The sequence below is a fragment of the Rousettus aegyptiacus genome, unplaced genomic scaffold, assembly GCF_014176215.1.
Source record: "Rousettus aegyptiacus isolate mRouAeg1 unplaced genomic scaffold, mRouAeg1.p scaffold_m13_p_9, whole genome shotgun sequence".
Lineage (NCBI taxonomy): Eukaryota > Metazoa > Chordata > Mammalia > Chiroptera > Pteropodidae > Rousettus > Rousettus aegyptiacus.
Window position 1 is genome coordinate 105,484,672 of NW_023416312.1, and position 18,028 is coordinate 105,502,699.

General features: G+C 43.1%; 1 protein-coding gene across 2 annotated transcripts in view; it reads right to left on the bottom strand.

The window, feature by feature from the left end:
- Positions 1-18,028, bottom strand: part of HDAC8 (histone deacetylase 8) — a 151,182-nt gene that overhangs the window by 86,799 nt on the left and 46,355 nt on the right. For both annotated transcript variants that reach the window (XM_016136118.2, XM_016136117.2), the window contains one exon: positions 1,895-2,067. In XM_016136118.2, the coding sequence (XP_015991604.2) occupies positions 1,895-2,067 (173 nt within the window). The remainder of the gene's footprint in view (positions 1-1,894; positions 2,068-18,028) is intronic.

Consider the following 18,028-nt stretch of genomic DNA (forward strand, 5'->3'; position numbering starts at 1 on the left):
ACGCACTTTGTGACGGTTCTATAGAATGCGATTTGTATGTGAAAGCTATTGGCAGACATAGTTCTAGATACGTCCAGGAGAGAGAAAAGGAAAATGCTGACAGGAACAGACTTCCTTCTTTTCATATCAGCATTCCTTTTCTCCGCAAAACGCAGGCCTAGTAGTAGAGATCAAAGAGAATGAGGTGAGGAAAGGGCCGCTGACTGACACTCTGACCCATCTCATCGGGTCCCGTCACAGTCACCCAGGAGCCATGTTATACTGGCTCATAATCAGCACATTTTTGTTCTGAATAGATGCATTCTGCCATGCAGGCAGTAGAACACTGGCCTGTAGCTAAATTCCAAGAGCGTAAGGATAAAATGGGATGATCTCCTAACCTCGATGCAGCCTGAGGGAAGTCGACTCTGGTCTATTTTAGGACGGCCATATAATTTAGCATCCAAACTGGTATGCATTTAAGAGTAAAGAGATACTATCGACAATTACACTGGGATGACATGGGACATATGGTCACCCTTTTCTTAAGCCTTTCTACTCCTTGAAGCCTGGGGATGCGGCCATCTTCACTAATTGTCTCTGTGCTGTCGGGGGCTGAGAATTTAAGGGAAACAGTACAGGTGTTACTTTAAATGCTCCTGATGGAGAAAATCTGAATTTATAGGATCGACTGACTGGGAGTGATTATTTGATTTCAAAAGTGAGTCACTTACTATAGGTTTTAAGTAATGAGTTCTCTCTGGTGTACATACACTATGATTTGATTTGCAAAAATTCCATTCATGCACGTGCACTGTCAAGAATACACATATTGCAAAAGCCAAAACTTTGGGCCGAGAAAGCAAAGAGGCTTTGAAAATGCTAAGTAAAGGTTGCAGCCTTAAACCAAAGTCGAATTCGCAGATGTCTGTTGTGTCATAATCACTATCCCTAGAGCCATCGAGGAAAGTAGTATGTCACACAGTACTTATCAATTTTATCTTTTCCCCAAGCTAAAGTTAATACATTTCTTTCCAGCTTTTCCTAAGAGATTGTCTCTTGGGAGCACCTTTAATGTTGATCCCTCTAGAGTCTGTGGCTGCCACGGACCAGGCTTGTGCCTTTGTATTGAACGCTCACTCATTTCCATCAGGGCTTCCCACGATCTCCCCTAATTTTGGTTTTCACAACAGGTTGACAAAACGACAAGCTCTTAGCTGTCCCATGATTCATACATTTAAAGTTTGATCGACTTGACCATATTACTTTAACACATCAATCCACCCATTCAATAAAATAAAGATTGTGCCAGCTAGACAGACAGAAGATTCTAAGCAAGGCATCTTCAAAGGTAGCTGAGGTTGTGAAAGGTCTCTTTCACAATGTGTAAATGCTTCTATTGAACAGACTCAGCTTTCGGTTAGTAAAGTAACACAAAGCATCAGTACACGCTGAAGGCGAGAAAGTCCAGTTGACTCTTTAGATCTCTTCATTTTACTTTTTTGCAACAAATCCATGTTTTTTTTGTATATGGGGGATGTGGATTCCTGCAATTGGTTTAGGTTTAATTAATTCATGTGTTTACTACACATATTGAGGAGGGTTAGAATTTTAGCAGTGTGTTTCCAAAAGATGACTATTAGAACTGACAATCAGAGACTACACTGAGAGGAGATGGATCCGAGTCCCCTCGAGGTAACGTCCTCTATTCTTAATAAGATCTGTCACCTTTAACTCAAAGACCTTTGCTTCAGGAGTGCCAAATCGTGAGGGTTCAGAGTTCACTGACTTGGGCCTCCGGACCACAGGCAGGTTGATATATCCAATCTAAGAAAGTCAACTTTTCCTCAGCGTCAAGAGACCAAACATACAGGAAGGTGGGCGCATTCTCCCGGTGACCTTCCTTTGGACTCACCTCCTCCCAAAACGAGCGTTGCCAGTTGCCACTGAAGGACGTACCGCAGGCACTTGCCGATTCCCACGGGAGTCATGTTGAAGGAGCACATGGGGTCCCCGGCTATCGTATCGGCTCCCAGCTGCAAGACCACGGCTTTGGGATTAAAGGCTATATACACCTCCTTTAGCACGCTATGGAAGACAGAAAGAGCAGAAGTGTCAGAGAAACAGCTGCCAGCGTGGTCCAGGGGTGCCAATGGTGGTGCGGCCAGTTGGAGGTACAGCTGAGTCAGCAAATAGTGCACGGAAAAAAGATCCAACTTGTCAACTCATCAAACTTTCCATCTAAAAAGGGCGGGTCAGGCTGTATGTAAATTATATCTCAAAAAGTGACTGACAAAAAAATTTCTCTCCACCTCTATCCTCATTAAGGACCGGATTTGTTCTTCTGTGTTAGAACTCAGACTTCCTCAAAAGTTACATTAATTTAACTTCAACAGCCACAGGACATAGCATACACAGTTACTCCATTTCACAGTCTGGGAAAATAAGACATATACATCGAATAGTTGTTAAGGATTATTTCTGATAATTTAAGACTGTCAACATACTTTGAGTTTATCACCTGGTTTATCAGTGGGGGTTGGTGAAGAGAATTATATGCTTTGAAAGCATAAATGGTATCAGCTTAGTTTTTATTCCACTACAGGACTTCTGGGTTACAAAATGCAGCCCTCTCCAATTCGTATGTAACTGGAGTATTACAGGGAAGGGAAGCACAGCGTGATCCAAAACTATAAATCTGAACGCGCCCTCAAGAACAAAGTGCAGTGGCCAATAGTGAGCATAATTTGGGGTGGAACCATTCAATACTATCAAGTCAACCTAACAGCTTTTTGCAAGTTAGACGTCTTATGAAAAGGAAGCTGTCAATGTGACAGATGACCTTAGTCAGGCTTCCAGCATCCCCATTAATTGAACAGTGACAATGTCCAGAACACATTCCTACGAGTTATAAGTCCCTGCTCTCAAGGGGCTTACAATCTAGTTCCCAGACAAAACATACATCAGTCCTCGAGGGCCTGAGTAACTCTCTCAGAGACGTATAAACAAGTGCAAATTAACATACTTCAGAGTTGAGAAAATGCAGAGTCAAAAAGTGATTAAAAACGCTGGGGTTAATAACCCCTTCATAATCAACATGTCAAATTATACCAGTGCAGCAAAAACAGAAAAACCCCAGATCCTTCTGAAACTGCAAAAAGAATTCAGGGACGTAAAATGCCGATCTCCCAAATTCATACGTAACCATGGCATTGAAACTATTGAAAAGCGCTCAGCTGCAGAGGCATTCTTGGACTCAAAAGACTGTTTTGTTTTGATTTCTCATCTGCGCAGACGAATATTGAGTGATTGTAGAGATTATAAGAATATTATAAAATTTACGACATGTGCCCCGCAGTACGGGACTGCTCAGGCCTGCTCTCGCTTTCATGTGCTTATCTCCTGGGTGCAGAGGGCCGATAAGCCACCTGAATTGTTAGCCAGCATTTATTGAGCAGCTACACGTACAGAGCACCCCGTCAGCTGCTGCCGGGAGACACAGAGGAAGGAATGATCTCTGCTCTGAAAAGGATTCTAGCCTAATGCGGAGGAGGGGACGGCGAGAAAGAATAATGTTTCCTCATCTATTCTTCCACTCACTCCTCACGCATTAGCTGAGTGCCCTCTGTGTGTCCAGCATATAACTGCACCAGTGGCTGCAGGAGCAAAGATGAAGATGGTTCAGAACAGACGGGAAGACTGAGGCTACATCAATAAATAATTAACATACAATGACAGGGGAAGTATCAGAGATGGCACGGAGGACAGAGTAATCAGCTCGTGCAGAGGATGTTAGAAAAGGCTCTCCCAGGGCAATGTCTCACTCAGGTCTTAAACGATGAGAAAATTACAATGAGCCACCTATTAAAATGGCTAAAATGAGAAAGAATAACAACATCCATTGCTGGTGAGGATGTGGAGAATGTAGGTCACACATACCTTATGGATGGGAATGTAAAATGGTACAGCCACTTTGAAAAATACTTTGGCTGTCCTTGCCAAAACTAAAAGTAGACATCATACAATCCAGAAATTGCACTCTTGGGCATTTATTCCAGAGACATTACGACTTATTTTCATATAGGAAGTTGTACATAAACATTCATAGCTTTATTTGTAACTATCCAGACTTGAAACAACTCAGATGCACTTCAACAGGTGAATGGTTAAACACGCTGTGGTACATATGTGCCATTGGAATACTGCTCATCAATAAAAAGAAACCAACTATTGATACACGGAAAACAATCTGGATGAATCTCAAGGGAATTATGCTGGGTGAACAAGGCCAATCCCAATAGCTATACTACACAATTCCACTTACATACTATCTTTGAAAGAGGGATGGAGAATAGATTAGTGGTTGCCAGGGGTTAGGGATGGATGTGGGTATAAGAGGGTTGTATGACAGCGCCTTGTGGTGATGGTACAATTCTGTATCTTGATTGTGGAGGCGTTGCGGTTATGCAAAGCCATGCCGAGTGATAAAATCCCATAGAGCTACACACACACGCCAGAACATGTATCACTGGTGAGAACTGTATAAGCTCTATGGATTGTAATAATGTCAACTTCTTGATTTTGTTGTACTGTAACCGTGCAAGATGTCAATACTGGAAGGGACTAGAGGAAGGGTACATACTTCCCTGCATATTTCTTTGCAACCTCCTGCGAATCTGATTAGCTAGAAATAAAAATAAATTAAAAAGATCCGAAGTTTACAGGCACGTGGGGTGGAGGCGGGGGAGCTGGAAGCAGGGATGGGTATGGAGGGCGATGGTAGGGGACGAGCTCCGAGAAAAGGCACAGGCACAACAGCATGAAGGCTTGACACGGAACGGTAGGAGGGAGGCCAGTGAGGTCAGTGTGGGTTGGGGCACAAAGGTAGACATGCCAGGCAGACTAGCGAGTTTGGACTTTTACTTAAGGGGTATGAAACATCTCAAATATTGTATGTGTCTGTGTGTGTGTTTGTGTGTGCGCGCGCACGCACATGCATTGGGGGCATGGTCAGATTTATATTTTGAAAAGATACTCCGGCTAAAGTGTAGGATGCACTGACGGTTACCGGGAGGCTCGTGCAAACATCCAGGCCAGTGGCAGCAAGGGTAGGGCAGAAGAGATGGGTTTCGGTGATATTTCTATGGTGGAATTGATAGGGCAACACATACTGACACAAAAGCATAGGACACACACCTAACATTCATGAGTGCTTGGTGTCGGGAGAGAGGAAAGGCTACAGGAAGGCAGGTGTTTCTGGGGTCGTTATTTTAATGATAGCCAGGGAAGGAAAAGAGTCCCCAGGGAGTTCTGATGAGGGCTCCGGAGGGGTAGAGGAAAACGTAACTAGAAGCTTTGAAAAAGGTAGGGTGTTTTGTACACGGTATAAATGTCAAAACGACTGGCAGCGAGGACAGCTTACAGAGGACTATGGGATGGACACTCAGATTCAAGACTAGAAGTTTGCATTTGGTTTGATGGTCAAGCGGGAGCCACTGGAAAAGTACGAGATAGGTACTGAGGTTGCTGCAAAATAACACTTACGAGCTTTGATTTTTGCTGTCACGTGGAAGGCCAAGGAAAAAATTGAGAGGGCTAGTGACAGACTGGGGGGGTGGGGTGGAGTGTCAAAGAAAAAAAAAACGCACTGTGCCCGTCCCTCCTGAATTCACAGGAGGGGCAAAGAAAAATGGGCACATTCCTTTGCCTATTGCTACTCCCAGATGCAATATTGTTCCCCCACATCAACATCTCCTCTTTTGAGGTCAATGTCGTTCCCTTATACTACTCAAATATTACCAAGGTTCTTCTCTATACACCTACAATGTACTCTTTCCCCTCCCTTGGGGATTTCAGTACCTGGTTCACACGTTTTCTGCCTTTCCCTTTCGTTGTCATCATTCTTGGCAGTTTGATATTCACTCACTCACTCAAATCTTGATTCAAACATCTACTCTTCCCTATGCTAGGCACCAGACATACAGAAAGACCGATTTTTCTTCCTTGTTTCCTTCTTTCCCTCCCTCCCTCCCTCCTTCCTTCCTTCCTCCCTACCTCCCTCTTTCCTCCCTCCCTCGCTCCCTCCCTCTCTACAACAAACATTAAATGAACACCTACTAAATACCTACTTCCAAGACCTCGAACTCAGAACTGCTTTCTCTGTGTCTAGTTTTCTATTCCTCCAGGAGTCCACCAGCCTACCTTTTGACCTCACTTGCTTCACTTCTCATTTTGGAGAATATGCTCAGTCACTTCAAACACCCAATTCCTTCACGTGTTTGTCATTCTTGCTGTGTTGACCCTTAAGCCCTTAGATAAACCACCCCATCAGAATTTTCTGCTCTGCTCTGCTCTACCTGGAGAAAGCTGAAAAACCAAACCAATTGCTTCCTTTACACTTTATGATTATAACTTCAACAAATTCCATAAACATTTATTGCTAAACCATTATATTTCTTGGATTTCTAATTTTTTTAAAATACAAACATTATGAGTACATTCTTCATGCTAAAAAGAATCAAATATAAAAGTCTATCAAATAAAAGTGAACAATCGCCCTGCTGATCATTACACAGACGTTCAACCACCTCAGTCAAGACTGAGGCAGGAAAGGTTCGCTGTGTATTTTTCTAGATCAAACTTTTTCTGCTTCACACTTGACAGAGTTGGTTGAAAGAACGTGTAACAAATGCCTTCTTCTACCTCTTTTTCTTTACCTGAAAATGGCTTCTTCACAGTCCTCCTCTTCCTTGAGGCTAATTTCGTCACCTGGGCACTCGATCCTCTTTCCTGTCGCTCTAAGGGCCATGTATCACTGATGAACTCGTTCTTACATTTTCCGTCTCTGCCTTCCTATTGATCCCGTTCCTTTAGGTCACAGGTCGCCCACGTCCTCCTCCTCTTCTCAGCGCTGCCAAATGTAACCACTTACCGGCAAACTATACATACTTCTTGCAACCCACTTTCTGATCTCTGCTCTTCTGAAATCACTGTCTTGAAAGGGGAGAGACCTCCGGGTCATAATACCCGAAAACCTTTTCTCTTATCCTTTTCAACTTCGCAGAAGGAAGAGCTATTTGATACTATTCAGAAATCTGCAGTTCGTCATAAATGGCTACGGCTCCATTAACAACTATATTTTTTAAAACTTAAAAAAAAAGATAACTTTAGAGACATTCACATACCATATAATTTCTCCCTTTAACGTGTACAGTTCAACTTTTAGTATATACAGCTGTCCAATCATCACGACATGAATTTTAGAAGATTTTCATCATCCCCAAAAGACACCGTATAGCCATTAGCAGGCACTCTCCCGCACCCAGCCCCTGGCAACCACTAATCTATTTTCCGTCTCTATGGATTTATCTCATTTTACTTTCCTATAAAGGGGATTATACGATGTGCTCTTTTGTGATACTTTTTCATTTAGCATAATGTTTTCAAGGTTCATCCATGTCAGTACTTCATTCTTTTTTGTGACCAAATAATATTCCATTGTTTGTATGTACATTTTCTTGATCCATTAATCAGCTGATGGTTATTTCTACTTTTTGACTCAGATGAAAAATGCTATGGACATTAGTGCACAAGTTTTTACGTGGACAAGTTTTTACATCTCTGGTATATATACCTGAGTAGAATTCCTGGGTCACTCTATGGTTGTCTTTTGAGGGACCAGACTGTTTCTACAGCAGCTGTACCGTTTTTCATTCCCACCAGCAGTGTATGAGGGTTTCGATTCTTCCACATCTTTGCCAACATTTGTTGTTATTATTTTTTAAAATTTTTATTATGTCCATCCTAGGGAGTATAAAGTGGTATCTCATTGTGGAAAATTTTGATTTGCAATTAATTCCCTGATAACTGATGATGTCGAACATCTTTTCTTGTACTTTGGGGCCATGTGTACCCTCCATAGCACAAAGTCTATGCAAGCCCTTTGCCCATTTTTTAAATTGGGTCATTTGTCTTTTTACTATTGTGTTGTATTTATATGTTCTAAATACAAGTCTCTTATCAGATACACGATTTGCAAAAATTTCTCTTATTCTATGAGTTGTCTTTGCCTTTCTTGATAGTGTCCTTTGGAGCATAAAAGTTTTTAATTTTGATGAGATTCGATTTATCGATTTCTTCTTTTGTTGCTTGTGTTTTCGGTGTAATATCTAATTCAAGGTGATGAACATTCACATCTATCTTTTCTTCTAAGAGTTTTATAGTTTTATGCAAAAACTATAACATTTACAGTATTTTGCCTTAATTTTTGTATATGGCGTGATGTGGGGGTCCAAATTCATTCTTTTGCATGTGGATGTCCAGCTGTTCCAGCACCATTTGTTGAAAAGACTGTTCTTTCCCCCATTTAATTGTCTCAATACTGTGTGTAAAATTAACTGATCGTTCATATTTCTGGACTCTGAACTCCATTTCATTGCTCTATAGATCTATCTTCATGCTGGCGACATATTGTCTTGATTAAAGTAGGTTTGTAATAAGTTTTGAACGTGGGAACTGTGAGTCTTCTAAACTTGTTCTTTTCAAGATTATTTTGGCTATTCTGGGTTGAACTGCCATATCAATCTTCGGATCAGCTTGTCGATTTCTACAGTCAGCTTTACGTAATTTATATCTCCATTTTGACCACGCTGAAACTCATCTTACCTTCTGCTCTATGTCTGTCTCTGCTAATGATACCCCACTGCTTCAGTCGTCCGCAGTCAAAACTGAGGATCTTTCTGATGCCTCCCCTTCCCTGCTCCTCCTGTCACCAGTCTTGCTCTGATGTCCCTCTCATTCCCAGCCCCTTTGTGGACTCTGGCCGCTTCCTAATTAACTTCCCTGCCGCAGATCTCTTACCTCTCTGATCTGTCACATATGCACTGCCATCTAATTAATTTTCCTTAGGGATGGTTTTGACCAAGTCGCTTTTTTGACTCCAAAACATTCGATGTCCCTCCATTTTCTTTAGAGAATGCTTAAAATTCCTAGCCAATGATTCCAAGTCTGTCACGGTTTGATCCAGCCTACCTTTTAAATTTAGTTTCCAATAAGCCCTTAACCCACATTATTCTGGAGACTGACGGAACTATCCGTCGTACACCCCACTCACCTTGTACTTTCTTACGAGTATGCTCTATGTTATGTACTTCCTTGAGTCTGAAAGTCACCTCTCTACGTCTACATCATACCTATTCTTTAAAGGCTAGCTCCAGTTCCGTCTTCTTCATGAATACAAAACGACAATAATGCTAGTCGCTAACATTTACTGAGCACTTTATTCAAAACAGGGCACTGTTTTACAGACTTTATTAGCTCATTTGATTCATAGTAATTTCTATGGGGAAACGGCAGCACAGAGACCTTAAGAAATCTGCGCAAGATCACACAGCTGTTAAATGGCAAAGCTGGTTTTTGGACCCAGGCAGCCTGGCAGGAGCCCGCGCTCTAAACCACTATCGTGTACCTGCCTCCTTGACTTCCTGAGCTTCTACGCACCAGGCGCTGTATCAGTCAATTTACATGCACTGTTTTGTATAAAGCAGTAGCAGCCACAGTATTATTATTTTTTGAGTGCTAATCTTTCCAAGCAAGTTCTGATCACGTTAACCCCTCATTCTAAAACCTTCGGCAGCTCCCGATACTCATAGCTAACAATTCCAGCTCCTGCATGATGTGATTCCCAGCCACTTCTCCAATCTGCACAGTCCAGCTGGACTAAAGCACTGCTGCCCTTGGTCCACAGCTCGGCCTCTCCTGACTTTGACCTGGCTGCTCCCTCTGCGCAGAGAACATCCTCCCCCCTACACTGCCTGGATATTTAAACTTGACCCAGATTTCATAAACGTATACACTCATACAGTTTGTAAAGACGGAGTAATCAGGTACCATTTAGAATCCAGAAAAAAAAGCTTAACTGAAGCATTTTCTCCCTTTGAGTGTCCACGGCATTTTATGTCTTATGGTTCTTATAACTTTACACATTTTATTAAATTCAAATGTGTATGAATAGAAATACACATATATATATATATATATATATATATATATATATATATATATATCTTCATGTATCTTTAATTTAAAAATCTCCGCTAACTCACTTGAGGGTAGAATCGATTCTTTCTACATAGTAGGTATTTGATAAGTAGTCGTTAAATGAATAAATGAAAGAAATATCATTCCACATTGCTTTTGGGAACATTTCTCTATGCACTGTAACAGTTTGCTACACTGCGAATCATTAATTTTAGGTTTTGGCAAAGTAGAAAATCTCTTACCCAGAAAGGAGGGGGAGGACGGGCATCTCATTACACTACACTAGTAACTTCCCTATAAACATACAAGATATTCATCTGAAATGCAGTTTTCTTGATGAGAAATCTGATCCCTCAGCATTCAGCACCCTGGTTTTCAAGACAAGGCTATGCAAATGAGGAAGAGAGGCTGCGGCAGCTGCTTCTAGAGGCAGCTGCTTCTAGAAGCATTGATTTGGGGAAGGCGGTTGGTGTCTGAGCAAGATAAAAGCCAGGGATGATGCCATTAATGATGCTTCTACATAAAAGGAAAAGCCCAAGAACCAAATTCTAGAGTCGCCCCCGTTCCTTCCACTCCATCAGAGGAGACTGCGGCTTCCACGGTGGGTCTCGACATGATCCACTGGAGCACCTTTGCCTCTGATACCAGGGGCAGAACAGGGGTTTGCTTTGTCTCGTTGGCTTTTAAATGCTTAAAGTCCTAAGAGATTCATCTCAGGGCAATGGGATGCTAGCGAGACGGCGCTGGTGACTCAGACTCGTCCCTCTAGCTGGACCTTGATCCGTGCATGCTCCCGGCACGTTCGGTCTCCCGACTCCAGCTTACAAACCAGCTTAGACCAGCCTCACCACCTCTGCTTTGCAAACAAGCATTCTCAGCACCCTCTAGAGACTTCGCCAACACAGATTCTAAAAAAAATGAAGAATTCCAAAAGAAAAGTTGAAACTATGTAGTTGTATTTAGGGGAGTTGGCATGGAAAATACCATAATCAAATGGCCATAAATGACAATGAGAAAATTAAAAAAAAAAAACAAAGAAAAAAAGAAATGAGGAATTTGAAGTTGAAAAACCACACAGGGTAAGATGCGGGAGAAAAGAAATAGTTGTTACTAACACTGTGAGTTCACAGCTCACGCCCAGCAGGTGAAACGTTATCGCCAGCAGCAAAGCCTCTTCTACAATCTGAATTTTAAAGCTATTGCTTTGGATGGGGCTCAGAGGAGGATTCTGTTAAGGACCCCAAGCATCACTGCTCAGTCCCAAATGGGACCTCCTGCACTATTTCGCACTATGCTTCCTTTCAGCTGTGAATAGTGGCAGAGCTAGCCCCTCAGTCATAGCTCAAGTCAGGTACTGCTGACTCATTCTGCAAAAACTCAACCTGCCAGGCGACACAGCATATGGTAAACGCCTCAGCGATTTCCTGAATATCTATTACACATGATTCAGGGATGAAGGAAGTTGGGGGGTGGGCTCCCTGCGGTGAGGATGATAGGTCATTTTGTTTGCGGAGACGGATGCTTCTTGGACATATCCAGAAGACATTTAGTTTCCTATAAGTTTCTTTCTCTGCTTTTAGCATCAGACAAGCTGTACTGGTTCCATTAACATCTTTAGTACAAAAAAGAAAACAAAGCAAAAATTGCAAAGCCACAAAAATCTCCGTCAAACCCCTAATCCCCCCACCCCCCAAAGAAACAAACAAAAGAACAATCCTTGCATTGCTTTTGCTGTTTTCATTTTCCAGACACGGTTTCTGAACATTTTATAGGGGCATCTTTTCTCTCATCGCCGAGTCCACGATACAGAAATCCATATTCTAAGTGGCGTGTCTTCCTAACATGCCTGCTCTTAAGTCATTCTACTCATCAATTACATGTCACTTTGGCAACAAAAAGGGCTATGGACTATTTTTAGTGTGTTATGACTTATCTTCTTACGTCTTTGAAGTAAGCCATTCTCATTCACACAGGGGAAGCTGAGTCATCCACAGTCAAAGGCCCTTCCCAGTGGCCCGGCCTGAATCGGCCTGAATCGGCGGGGCTAGCAATAGCGCACTCATCCTATTTAGAACCCGGCGCTCTTCTGCAGACCTCTTTCTGAAAGGCCAGAGGCCACAGGCAGCACAGGTATACTGTGGCGGGGCGGGGGGCTGGTTTGGAGAACTAAGCTGAAAAACAAAACGAAAGAAGAGTTAATGGATACGAGTTCTAAGGCTGTGCCAACTAACGACTCTCCGATCTGCTCTGAAGCCACCAGGACCGCTGTCATGGCGCAGATGGCACTGCGCTCTGCGTGTCATCGTTGGGGCGCACGTCTCTCCTGTCCCCGTGCTTGGACAAGCCACTTCGCTTCTCCGAACCCCGGTTTCCTCCTCTGTGAAACCAGAACCTTTTCTCCCTTGCAGGGTCATCATGAGGCTTAAACGATGTGACACTGGCAAACGTCTTCTCCTGGCACCAGGCACTTAGTCCAGCGGTCCCCACTGTAGAGCGAATAGATGAATGGCCTTGGGTCAGGCCGGCTCAATGCTACAGGAATTGTCGCAGGCCACGGGGATGCCATGGAGTTCGGCCCAGCACACCACAGCCATGACTTCCTGAATCTTACTCTGACGTTCCCCAAAGGCAGAGAGAGATGTCGCACTGTCCCCGCCTGGCTGTACGTGTTCTGGGAATGCAGTCATTCCTTTCCCAGTGCTGCCAGTTTACTCCTTTTCAGCAAACACAAAACGCACTGTGGGAAGGGGCAGGCGTGCAAGTGCCCTTCTGTTAGATAGAGCTGGAGTCAATAGATCATTAAAATTGAAACCGACTTCTCTGATGTCTTAGGCAAAAAATCAGATTGGAAGCCAAATAGCTGTTTGGCCTCTGCAGACCCTGCGTGGGGACGCCCTTGGGGAAAGGGGGCCGCTGGAGGCGTTCCAAACGTAGTCACGACACTCGCATGTGTATTTTCTTCCTGTGCCTAAGATCTCTCCTCTTAGCTTTCGCTCTCTGAGCCCGGACGAAGCCACCGTTCGCCCAGAGCACAGTCTGGCACATACAGGTAGAGCCGAGGTCCTGGATCTCTGATCCTCATTTCTCAATCATAATTTCTCCACTCCCCATATACCTGGTACCTCTTCTTTTTCAATTCAATGGCTCTGATTTTCGTAGTAGACAAGAATGATTGGTTAACAATAAACATGCCCCTAGCCCTTCCCTCACCCTGCTTTACCCAGGAGGGCCTCCCCGAGATTCACAGCTGAAATCCTGCCATATAGTTAGCACCTGGTGCAGCTCATCAAAACAGAATGTCCTTTCCCAGATGATTGGAAATCTCTGCAATGCCGTCACACAATGAGGTGTGCAAGAAAGAGTTTGGGGATTGACTTTCATCATTAACTTGATATTGCATGGTTTTTGTGGGACTTAAAAAGAAATGCATTTTTATTACTTTTAAGTACTGCACATAGAGTAAGTCCAGCTCATCATATTTGAACAGTTATTTTTCTGGGGCAGGATGTATTTTAAACATGCCTATGTTGGAGTGTCTGGTGGATCATTTAGGATAAGTGTCCTGTTGCTTGATGAAATCCAGATCACTTCAATGAGATCCAGATGGGAAACTGGGTCTCCGGCAATGGCTGCCAGATCTTCTCTGTGCGAAATCTCTCTGGTCTGTATGCAAATGCGAAACTGCATATCCTGGAAACCCCAAGCCAATCAAGTGGCGCTCCGCTTCTTAGTTACTGGACTAAACACAGGGAAGCGATTCATTCTTCCCTGAGGAAATAAGCATTTCTTACATACATCTATCTTGGCACAAAAAGGGCTGGCTAAGCAAATTAATAGTGTAAACAGGATTGCACTAGGGAACGTTTGTCCTACTTAAGAGAATATACTTTTTATTCACTTTGTGCACATCCACTCGTATACAAATAATAGATACGCTTATTACAAACGATGCTTAAAGCCCCTCCTTGAGGTGCCGTACGATGCTGTTTGTCCAGTTCCAATTCTTAGTGTGTCCAGTGCTTGAGAGTAATGCAAAGGCATTTAAAATTTTCCTGTGATCTAATTACGTTGAGTTAGTGAGGCTTTTCCGTATTTAAATGAGAGATACTTTTGTCCTTTCGTCCCCTAATATATTTGATGCCCTCATCACCTGGAGCAGGCGCACAGACTCCTCGCCCCAGCCCACTCCTCAGCTGCGCTCTCAAGGTCTCTAGGCAAACACGCTGACCTCACTGCCTGGCAGACACAACACACGCCCTTTCACCTGTTAACTTGTTAGGTGCTCATTTGAGGGGGTTTTCGAGGGCTCTTTTCTTTGCTCCTTCCATCAGGGCTGCCGGATATAGCCAGCCAAACTTGGCATCGGGCCTCCTCGTCAGCTGGGGGACCCCAGTCGCACTCCACATGTACGGCCCACGTGAACGGGACCAGCCAGGCAGCGAGAGCCTAAAGGGTAGTTTTTCTGGGCCAGACTGAAGGGTCCGCGTCTCCGGATTCGTACCTGCCCCTGGACAGCTGTGGGACTGAGACCGCTGGGGAGGATCAGGTCACTTTGTCCAGGGGCAGGCATCATTCAGCACAAGAAGAGAGCAGAGCAGGCGCACGTTAGAGACGGAACGAACCCACAGAATTTCAGGAGATTGTTTTCCTTGGCTTAAAGGGAAAACAAAGTGCCTGTGAAGACTGCTCGTTGGAGATGGGGCTCGTCATGGTGTCGGGGCTACTTGCTGCAGGAGCTTCGAAACTGGTCATGAAAAACACTGGTCAGGAAGGAAGAAGAATATAAGCATCATCCCTCTAAGCACGTGGATTTGAAGCTCAAAGGACCAGGTGAGGGAAAAAAACAGTTCTCCCTGCACCCCTAGCGAAGGACGGGTGCGAGCAGAGGGTGCTCAGTCTCCTCCTCCAAATGAACACACATTCTTAGGCACTTAATGTTTTTTGACTATTTTAAAAGACGCATCAAACTAAGAACAATAAATAAACAGCCCACTTGGGCAGACCTCCTTGCCACCTGTGCTAACATTAACAGCAAACCCAATTAGGGGCTGAGGCAACCATTTTTCCCAAAACAATAGGCAATTTTGTATTTGCCATACCACGCGGAGGCAGGATAAAAGTTTATCAAATGGAACAAAAGCACTGATAGAAATATCTCACTTGCAAAGGGCTGAATTCAAGTGCAAGGCCTGTTATAACATGAATTAGCAGCTCGGTACCTTTATCCTGGGCCAGAGCGAGCCAGCAATGCAGCTGCCACCTCACCGAACAGGGAGAAGTTCATAAAGAATTGTCGCCCGCTGTCGGATTGTGATGAGCATGCGGGTGAAGATGGAGGTAAGGCTATAGAATTATTTGTTCTCAAATGCAGATTTCTAGAGCTCCTCCCTTCTCCTCAAATGAAGGAGCATTGAAAAAAAAAAACCTGTACCGCTTAAAATATTTATGTATAAATAAGTGTTTGTGTTGCCTTTGCCATATCATCAAGCCCAAAGGAGTAGGTTAGAACCATTCGCTGAGGATCTATCTACCTGCTTCTAAAGTTGAATAAGAAGAAGTCTGGAGTCCCAAGTGGAAGATACATTCTAGATGACTTATCATTACAATGAAAGAAAAACCTCTCGTCATTAAAATATCTCTTCTTTAAATATTAACATTAAAACTCAATAATGTAAGGAAACATTTCACTTAAATGTCCTTTAGAGATGTCCCTTGATTCTCATTTTTTCCATTGGTATTGGAGGAACAGCTTATTGCATAGATGGAGAATCTCAACCTTTCTACAGCCTTCTGTCAGGTCCAAGAGATGATATAAACTATGTCCACACTTGCAAAAATGCGTAACGTTCAAAATCTTTAGCAACATCAGTCGGAAAAAAAGCCAAAATGAAAAGGATGTTAATTCCCTGAGCTGACCACTATAAAATGACATGTGAACACTACTCACTTTCTAAAGCAGGAAGTTCAGCATTTTCCCGAAAATAAAAGAAAAACCAGATTGGCAGAACCTCCACATTTCCAAACTGCAATTAGGAATTTAAAACCTAAGAAGTAAAATCTGGCAATACTTCTTAATTTCTATTCATTAAATGACAAATGAAGCCCTTGGGATTAAGAGATTCTTTTGGGGGTGGGGAGCGTGGCAAAATCTAAATTGCATTTCCTCAAAGCTAAACACAATGGATTGTGTATACTACAGATCATCTGCTTCATTTGCATAAGCTTAAATGGTTTCTTTTTGTGGGGGTTTGCTGCAATCCCCTCAGATAAAATTTTCTAAGAAGTCTTTGGGATGGTAATTTTCCCTTGTGGAGAAATTCCATACTTCCTCATGACACTTTGGGGACAATGAAGCTGCCGGCTCACATGAGTTCTGACTCTGGCTTCGCCACTTACTCGTTGTGCAGCCTTAAGTGAGTCCATCTTTCTAAGCTTCAGTTTTCTCATCTGTAGGGAGGAAATGGAAATACCGACCTTCGTAGGCCGAATGAAGGAATAAAATCCTGTCATACTGGAAGATACGCAAATCCCCTATGACGGGGCGCCGTAGCCTCCTTTTACTGTTGATACCAAATGTTTTAAAAATCCTATAAGGTGACATGACGTGCTTGATTCTTTTATACGTCAGAGTGTCTTCGGAGGTGAACCGTGAACCCAGACCCACAGGAATAGATCCTGTGCTTAAAACGCCCATGCTCAGTACAGCAAGTGTTTGACAAAAAGCCATTGAAGAGCCATAAAGATTATTTAAAATAAAAAAGTATATTTCCTTTTATAAAAGGAAGCAAAAAGTAAGGCTTTAAAAAACTGTGGGACCTCTGAATTGTTTTTAAGTCAGTGGTCTCTGAAGGGGGAAAAGGGTTTCTTTCAATTTTAGGTTAAAGAATAAGTTATAGGACTTGAGGTAAACAGGCCAAGGACCAAATACAGGCACATTCTGATTTTAATAACCACCACTATGAACCTTGGTTCACCAGAATAAGATTATCCCTTTGGTCTGGTTTTGCATGTGTTGAATGAGAGGTCCCGTGTAACTGAGCCCTCCAGAAGTCCTATGCACTGAAAAGTCTGTTTAACAGAGTGTTTGCCTTTCGGTGAAATATTTGTGCAGTGTCTGTACTTAATTATCTTACAAAGTTGAATAGTTGAATATTCTTGAACAAAATGTGGGTTTTTTTTTTTTTGCAAAATATTGAACTATCTGTCCACTTCAGTATCTTTTGTATCCATACACATTGCGAGCACCATATATACAGCTTTCCTATGAGATACATACTAATGAATGATTGGACGTTTAGAAAGAGTTGCTCTCTGGCCGTCAGGGCTGTAAAATGAGAGGTAGGGTACAAACTAAGAACTTTAAGCACAACTGCGATTGCCTTCTTTGCACTCTGCATATATCATGACAGGTCACAGTGGGGCAGTAGTTTGATCATCCTGCAAGATTTGAGGTTTCAGAGTGGTATCCTGCTCGTTACTGAAACGTCTGTGAAACCAACAGCAAGGATGACTTGTTATTGTCCTCTGCCACAGTCCTTAGTTATAAACGCTCCCAAAGTCATCCGCGTAGCATTTTTGGTGATGGGTTAAACATTATTAAGACTATCTCACACTGCATTTGGACACAATTCACAAACAGGTTAACCACAGGCAAAGTAATATTTCTTCTTTCGGATGACATAAGTCAGGAACCAGCTGACCCTCCATTTGGTAAGATAGCCTTCCTGTCGCATCGAACTTTGTGTGTACGTGTGCATGTGGTAGAAGACCAAGAATATAATATCCCTCGATCACCGGTACTGCGGCCACAGCTTCTCCTGAAGGACGAGGTACACTTAGAAGGAGCTGATGCTCCTTGATGCTCATCAAAACAGGGCTCTGAGTACGAGTAAGCGCTACCTACTCTAGCGGCTCCCTTGGAAATGACGGGAAGCTTTTCGGAATCGCTGACCCTTGCCCTTCTAAATTAGTATTGCATAACCTAGGGAACTCTGTGAATTTTCTTTTAACA